The sequence below is a fragment of the Numida meleagris genome, chromosome 3 (assembly GCF_002078875.1).
Source record: "Numida meleagris isolate 19003 breed g44 Domestic line chromosome 3, NumMel1.0, whole genome shotgun sequence".
Classification (NCBI taxonomy): Eukaryota; Metazoa; Chordata; class Aves; order Galliformes; family Numididae; genus Numida; species Numida meleagris.
In genome coordinates, this window is record NC_034411.1 from 37,960,502 (window position 1) to 37,969,109 (window position 8,608).

General features: G+C 36.4%; 1 protein-coding gene across 1 annotated transcript in view; it reads left to right on the top strand.

Annotated features, from left to right (window-relative positions):
• The window catches only part of ERO1B (endoplasmic reticulum oxidoreductase 1 beta), a 29,557-nt gene extending 21,881 nt beyond the window's left edge, over nucleotides 1-7,676 (top strand). Inside the window, exons 13-16 of the mRNA XM_021391868.1 lie at nucleotides 700-769; nucleotides 1,893-1,979; nucleotides 3,229-3,362; nucleotides 4,224-7,676. Of these exons, the coding sequence (XP_021247543.1) occupies nucleotides 700-769; nucleotides 1,893-1,979; nucleotides 3,229-3,362; nucleotides 4,224-4,284 (352 nt within the window). The 3' untranslated portion in view covers nucleotides 4,285-7,676. The remainder of the gene's footprint in view (nucleotides 1-699; nucleotides 770-1,892; nucleotides 1,980-3,228; nucleotides 3,363-4,223) is intronic.

Below are 8,608 nucleotides of genomic sequence, written 5' to 3' on the forward strand. Positions count from 1 at the left end.
GAGTGGCCTGAGGAAATAATAACGAGAGAAGAAGTATTTCCATGGTTTGAATATGTCAATTTCCAAATAGAAACAAAAAAGAGGGGAAAAAAACAAACTATCACCCCAAGGTTCTCCCTCTTTGTTTCTTTTGTCCAGTTCTTCAGTGTAAAATGCATGATTTCTTTTCAACAAGAAAATAGTACGTATATTCTTTTAATTAACGATCCAGCAAGTAATCTAGCTTTTCACATAGACTTAATAGAAGGGAGAATGTTTGCTCTGTAGGGCTCTTCAGTCCAATTCTTTGCTAGTCTTAGTAATTTTTGTGATTGGGTGCATGCTGTGTGGCTTCATTGTTGTTCCTAGTCATAGCCATGCTAGGTGTTCAGAATGTTTTCAGATGACAAATACATAGTTCAGACAACTAAAAGGCCAAATATTAAGACATTCTTAACGTATATTAGAAAGTCTTGATCAATGGAAATGAAGAAAATTCTCAAGAAAACTGTAATGGTTTCAAGATACAGTGTTTGAATAGTAAAATTGATAACAGTGTGCTTTTGAGGAGCAGTGATAGGAAACTTGAGGGAAATTTTTTACATGGAACAATTAGAAACTCAGAATAGTATTTTACTCTGTAACAACTGCTGTGCAAGCTTGATGCTACACTAGTTCATGTTCAGTGGGTGTTTGTTTTTTTCATTTTGTCTTTCTTAGGTCCTTCCATATGCACTTTGATGAAAAGTCCATGTTTGCTGGAGATAAAAAAGGAGCCAAATCATTGAAGGTGAAACTACTTTTCTAAAATATTGATTTTGAAATTAAGTTGTTGTTTTAGAAAACTTCTCAGCAACATGCTTCTGAGAGGTAGGCTAGAAAAGAGGGATGAGAACTTAAGGAATTCTCTGAAGCCTCTCAGTCATGTTCACTGTAAGTGAATGCAAGGTGTTATGCCAAGTTGAGCAGACTAGAATCTCTGCTTTAGTGCCTCGTGTTTGCCATCAGGAGTGTGCTGATACAAATGTGTTGATTTTGTGTTAGTAGCATAAGTAATTTTTTTAAATATAGTATCACTTCTGCATAGGACACCCCCTCACCACCACCACCCCCCAAAATGTGGCATTTGCTCAAAAGACACATGGCTAATATATACATAAAGCACAATTCAATGAAATAAAATATGAATTTAACATTAGAAAAGCATAGTTCTCGGACACAGAATCCTAATGTGAATGTTGTTACTATGTAGTAACTTCCAGTGTTACCAGACTGTTGTTCAGATTAGTAAATGTCTGTTTGAAAACTTCTAATACCTACTACCACTGAAATTAGTATTATACAGAATTTCATCCACATCAGAAAGAATACTATTTGAAAGGTACTAGTAATTTATCAGCCCAATTTGTGTTCCTTTTCTGACCTGAAATATTTAATTTAGATGATCTGTACTGTTAGTTCTGTACTATATTTGCTTCCACTTTGAAACTACAAAGAAACAATCTTATTTGCCCTTAGTTTTAGTTGGGAAATGTCTTTTGTGAATTGGCACTTGTTTGCTGGTTTGTTGAAAACATAGGTTGGTTCAAAAAGGATTTAAACAATTTAATTAAAATTGGGTAGGGAAACAGTTAAGTACTTGTAGCTCGGAAACTTGCTCAAAATTTTGGAAACTGAATGTATAGAACACAAGTGTTACTCTGCACGTCCTACTTTCTCAAATCATCAAGCATTAGCAATGGCTTGGAGACGAGATTCTGGGTTTATGTTGATCTTCGTTATGACCTGACCCCGGGTGGTAGTAGTTTTGTTCAATTTTAGTAAAAGAGGATTGATATTCTAATGGTACTAAGTGAATTTTTGTAAAGCAAGAGGTAACTTAACCATTTTTCTGTTTTGTTTTTAATTGCTAGGAAGAATTCAGATTGCATTTCAAAAACATATCCCGCATAATGGATTGCGTTGGATGTGATAAATGCAGGCTGTGGGGCAAACTGCAGGTATAGTTTAGGTCTTTTATATCCCTACCTATGTATTAAAATTAGACATGTTCACTTCTTAACAGCTAAAATTGTTTAATTTTGGTTAGTCAGTGGTGGTTCTGTTTACTAAAAGGTGTAGCTTGTATTCTCTGGGGAAAAAAAAAAATGTTTGGAGCAGATAACCTCAAGGCAGAGTCTTATTTGCAGTCAATATTTTGTGTGTTCAGTGAGCAGATGAGTCTTGTGGAATCAGCAGTGGGAAGCCTTTCTGGAAATGGTGCACTTGCTTAATGAGATTCAGCTCCACAAACTGAAGCATAAGGGAAAAAATAAAGCTATTCAGATTTTCACAATTATAAAATGCTGCAAGAGGTGCAGTAAAGCCAAGAGTTGACAAACAGTCTTGGTTTCTGGAGACTTTGAGAACAAGTTTTTAACCTTTAATGCTACCATTAAGTCCAGACTGACAGCATTAAGCTTGTCAGAGTTCAAGTTTCAAATTCACAACAGCAAAAATGTGGTTGTCCCTGCTGAATTCATAGTTCTGCCTACCCTGTACTCATTCATACTTCTGATCTATTATCACTTTATCTTATGCTAAATGAACTAGGGCCCGATTTCCTGACCTATAAAATTCTCTTGCACCCAGCTTCAACCACTGTATCAAAATCCAGTGGTTGCTTCCCCAGCTCGATTAAAATGGGGAATAAGAATAGCTTTTTCTGTTCTATTTCTGTATATAAAATAGGGGTTGAAACTGCAATGTCTGCCACTGGGACTGGAGATGGAGAAAGCAGAAGTGTTGTGACACCTCATAATAAAAACATAGTTTGACTTGGTAGGGGGAGGAGAGAAGGAAAGCGGAGATCTGATCCACAGCTCCTGAGGCATCTGTACTGTAGCAGGGAGGGAGCTGGAAGTGTTGTAACAATCATGCTTTCATATGCATCTGGTCTGGCTGAGAAGAAAAGAGATGGGAAAGGAAGAGATTAAAAACATAAGGGTTTAGAGTAAGTATACCTGAGGAAACATATTAAGTGAATGAACTTGGTGTACAGTTGATGGCATGCATTTGCATTATCGTCTTGGTTTGTGTGCAGTTGTTTGGGTTGAAGGAGTATCGGTCTCTAAGAATCGGTACTACAGCTTGCATGGGTTAGTATTTTTATGTTTATTTTAAAACTTTTCTGTTTGTTTTCTGAGAGCTGGAAGAATTGACCTTCCCTATTGACCTTATTGACATTAAAATATTGAGTTTTGCTTGTAGACTCAAGGCTTAGGAACTGCTCTGAAGATTTTATTTTCCGAGAAGGAAATACAGAACCTTCCTGAGAATAGCCCATCAAAAGGTTTTCAACTAACGCGTCAAGAAATAGTTGCTCTTGTAAATGCCTTTGGAAGGTAAGATTTCTGTAATTTGTGCAGTGCAAAAAAAAAACCACACTAGTAAAACGTCAGCATCAGCACTCAAGGTCTGTGGAAAAGATGTGCATGCAACTGTGACTTTCAAAGGCTGAGCAATTATCAGTGATTAAACTCTGTGCCATCAAACTGAGTTTGTGGGACACTGATTATTAGCCTTGGTCATCATTCTGTGTTGCGTGTAATTCATCTTTCTCAAATCTCATTCATTCCATAAGTTTCTTAAATGGTGTTAAGCATTACATTTTGGATGTGTCTCCTGCTTCTTGTACTTTAACTACTAACTGCAGAAGTACATTTTGTATTTCTATTTTAAATGCGTATACCTGAGAAGAAAAATACTTGGATTTTTCCAATGCTGTTATTTAGCCCTTAGGCTTTTGGATTTGGGGTTTGATGTAATTGTTTTTAATAAAGCTTCCATTCTGATTAATAATGATACAGCAGAAAATATTGTGCATTCAAGTTACGAAATATAACTTCCTAACAGCTTTAAAAGATTAGTAAAGCTTGTGTCTTTCATCATGTTAGTGCTTCTGATCTTAAACGTAATGATCAGTCCTTGTTTAAAATAAACATTATTACCCACGATTAGATATTTTTAGATGTTAAAATATGTTACAGGGATTGCTGTTTACATTTGTTATGTAAATGTAATGGAGAGCCAGATGGTAGATCTTTTGTGAGAAAGTAGTAACATAAGTGTTGAACAACGCAATTGTCTTCCAAAGGTTTTTTTCTAATTTAAAACAACAAAAATAAAGTACCCATGAAAGGCCACAATTTGCACTTCTCCTTTCACAGTTTACTTACTAACACTTTGGGGTTTTTGTTTTGCAGGCTTTCTACAAGTATAAAAGAGCTGCAGAATTTTAAAGTTTTATTACAGCAAACAAGGTAATGAAGGCCTTTGCAAAACCTCTTAGTGAAGACCATTTACATGACTGCATTGAGCAGGAGGAACTGATCCTTACAGGACTCCCATGAACTGATAAAAAGTAAAATCAAATACCAACTTGAATATTTATGTTTAAACTAGGAATGGTTATTAATTGGAAAAGATATTTATGAATGAAGTATATAGTTTTTAAATGTGTAAATTATGCTGATCTGTTTTATGTTCTCTGCTCACAGTTCTGTTGTACTGATACATCATAAGTTTTCTTCATCTTGTGTTTCTGAGAAAGTTGTTTTATACAAAAACATATGTACCTCAATCCTGACTTGGTTTGTCCTGCAAGAGGTGGTTCACCCCTCAGCTCTCCCAGGTGCTGAGCATCAGTATGTTCGGAGGACCGGGTATGCTGATTCTAGCTGTCTAGAAGTAAAACCAGAAAAGGAAATAAGGCTCTTGCTGAGTTCTGACTTCTTACTGTAATATGAACCTTAATTTTACTGAGCAGAAAACTTCACTTTGTACCAAGCTCCTTTGCATTGTGCTGGTAGCCGTTTTTTTTTTTCCCTTACATGTTGCTTTTCAGGAGTTCTTACTTTCCTTAAAAGAACCACCTTCTCTCTGACACAGTACAGTTGTGACTCTTTTGCAGCCCCTTGGCAGCCTGCGTTTGCTTCAGGGGTCGGGGGGAGGGAATGGGGGGAAGATGGTTGGTGGAGCATTGCTAGCTGGGAAGTTTTTTCAATCAAGTTTGCATCTAGCCCATTTTATTTTCTGGTTTGTAATCACAGGTTCAGTTTCCAGAAGTTGTCCTTTCAATGTCTAAGATACTGAAACAGCGCATTTTGCTGTCTGAGCATTGAAAATAGATGTGCTTGTAATGGGTTATATTTTAATGGTGTGTTAGAAGATCAGTGCAAAAAGGAAGAACTTGCTTTTATAGTCACTTCAAAAAAAAAAAAAGCTTTTTAAAATTCGTAATCACACTGACATTTAATACTGCATATTATATCTATGCAATCCCTAACTGTACTTTCTTTAAAAAGATATTCAGCATAATAAAACGGGTATGTTAATAATGTAACTTTCATAAATAAGAAATTACTTGTGTATCATTATCCACAAATGTCAATGGTAATTTATCATTGTCCAAAACAGAATTCAGAACAGCACTACTGACTATTAGCAACCGAATGTTGGTTTAAATTTAAAATGAAGTAATTTTTTTGAAACCATTGTGTTTCAGAGTGAAGTTAGGAGTTAAGAATGTAGGAAGTGCTGGTACAGTGTAGATACATCTGTTGTTTTTTTTAAAACAAAGTGCTCTTAAACATTTTTCACCCTACTGGATCTTTAGTGACCTTTTATAATTTACTGTAATTATACTGGTTTCCGTAACATGATCCTTTACAGAGGAAATTTTCCTGAAAGCTGGATTGTGCTCTGTCCTTTGTTTCCAGACTAGACTCTGACTTGTATCGTCTGGAAATGAGAGACTGTCCTGCTGACATTCCTTATTTTGAAAGTATTGTTTCCTGAGAAGCAAAACCCTCTTGAGTCAAACTGGGGTAAGCTAAATGAAAGAAAAAAAAAAGATTGGTGATGGTTGCACAAATTGACAGTTGATTTCCAGTCCTTATTTCCTGTTTAAGCTGGTAAATAAATTAGTGTGGTGTTAGAGAAAGCTAATGCCAGCCTGGGGATGTTATGTTCTTAACTCAGCAGCCTCTCTTGCTTGTGGGCACCTGTCTGAGCAGGTCACCATGGGATCTCTTTCTAGTTAGTGGAGGAGAGCAGGTGGTGTCAAGGCGGGCTCACCTGGCCTTTTCTACGGTTGGTTTGACGTACTCTAAGATACAATAATTTGCGCCTCAGAGTTTGCTTTCTCCGTTAACTTGAAATGGAAATCTAGATGACTAGCTCAAATGTGTACAGCTGTGTTGGATCAGATAAGTTATATGCTGAGAATTGAAGTCTTCTGGGTTATTGTGTATATTGTGTTTTTCAGTTGGTCATTATTTCCTACCCTGTTGGGTTGACCTGCAAGGGCTAGAAACCTGTAGGTTCACTCAAGTGAAGAATCTTGTATAGCTGAAATTTAACTACTATTATATATTGCAGTGCCTAAAGCTTTAGGCAGGATTTTCTGATGGAAAAACAATTTGTTATCTGTGTTGCCCCAGAATTGTTTCTTCCTTTATTCCCCTACTTTGCTTCTGGGGGGAAAATGAATTGCTTCCAACCTTCTAGGGATGCAACTTCTTGTTTTTGTTCTTCCGCCTGTGCCTGGCCAAAATCTGTGGGCATTGAAGCAGCACCATAGTCTGGCACCATGTAATTGCTTATGGGACGGGTGAGAGATTGAGAGGTACAGATCTTGTATATCTGCTCCTTAAAATCTTCATTGGCACAATCCAGGCAGGGTCCTTAGAGTAAGGACATGGAGATGAGAAGTCTTTGTTTCTTTTCCTTTGTGTCATGAAAACATGAGTGCAACTGAACCAGGTAGTTCTATGTGTAGGGAGGTTCTGTTGCATTCAAAGGTATAATCCAGTTGAAACCATGTTCCTGTCATTTTTTTTACTGTATTTGATGTACAGTCTGGGACTATGCTGCCTATGAGGTTTTGCTCTGTGAGTTGGATGACCTAGTTCTTTATACATTAACTTAAATTTTAGGAATTTACAGATCTGTTTTTATACGAAAAAATAAGGTTAGATACACTGTCCGTGAGCTGTAAACTATTTTAAATTCCAGCTCCTTATTAGAGATCAGCTTGTCAATGTTGTCTGCCATTCGTTTCAGACTAAAATTACGTTTCCCTTTATGAATGACAAAATGATTGTAATCGCACAGATAGCGAGAAGACAAAGACGAAAACGCTTCGTTTTTCCTAAGTCATGAAGACTTAAGTGAAATGTTAAAAGACTTAGTGCAAACAGCATAGCTGAAATGTTTGTTGCTGAACAAACTTGCTCCTAAGTGCCAGAGGAAGAAGGTGAGAATACAGAGTTTAAAAAGTAAAATATACAGTCTTAAGCTGGAATAATACGTTCTGCTACTTCAGCTGTTGACTTGTGTTATATGTCATTGTATATGCATGAAATACACTGTGCCACACTTTGAGTTGTGTTTTGATTGGGTCTTTATCTGACCTTGCTTTGTGTTGGTTTTTTTCTGGGAAATGATCTGTAATATGTTGTAAATAATCTAGATGCTTATGTTTATAAACTAGCAATTGGCAACTCTCCACTTCACAATCTCTCCATATATCTAGCCTTTTAAATTGTAATATTTATTGAAATCAATGTTAGAACTGCTTACTGAGATCTGAACACTTCTGAATCTTTGCTATGTTTGAATCTATGAGATACAAATTAAAGTATTTTCTGCTATAACTTCTTGTGAATTCAGTTGGTTTATTTTCATGTCGGTTTCGACTGTGCTTTAGAAATCATGCAGCTTAAATTATTTACATGTCAGTCATTCTGTGATTTAAGCTTAAGATGACAAGCAAGATTTCATTCTCACTTTAATTGCGTTCCAAAGATAAATGTCAGCTTTGGATTTCTCATAGGAATGCTGCAGCATGTCAGTTGCTATTTCCATATACCACACATCCACCGGCCTGCGTGGCGGAATCAAAATGTTTCTGGATTAATATGGCCAAGTACAGCCACTGGCGGCTAGGTCCCATTGTGTGAGGGGGAGAGGCAAAAACCTCATGTTGAAAGGAAGCTTCATCTGTTCTGTCCCTTTCTTAGCATAGCTTATTAAAACAATTTAATAATTATTTTTCATCTGGTCAAATTATTCTCTTTGAGGCACTTATTCAGCTTTTTTCATTTGGTATACCTATTTAATATATCATTTCAATACATAATTGGTTATTGATATATTTTGCTCTCTGTTTACCTGCACTTGTTACACAGATAACAATGTAATTTAAAGTTACTTACCTTTAAAGCTGTCTTTTAACTCTGATGTATCCCAGAGTAATTCGTTACTATGGCTATAGTCACTTAATTCCACTTCTTGTATGTGTACAGCAGTGTAAGGATTAAGCTTCTTTTAAGTGCAGAATTCTCCTAATTAAACTTTTGCAGTTCAGCTTTATCTACTGTGAAGAAAATGTAAATCCTGCAGATCTTTTTGCACTAGGTTGTTTTGTTCAGACATGGCAGAACTTCAAGGGGCTCCCATTCCAACCCAGAATAACAACCACTTCCAGGGAAATTGAGGTTTTTAATGTGTCTTAAATAAACAGAAGTGCTTGTGATTTGTGGAGGAAAACAACTTCCTCACACTAAATGGGAAGAGGTGCTGCAGC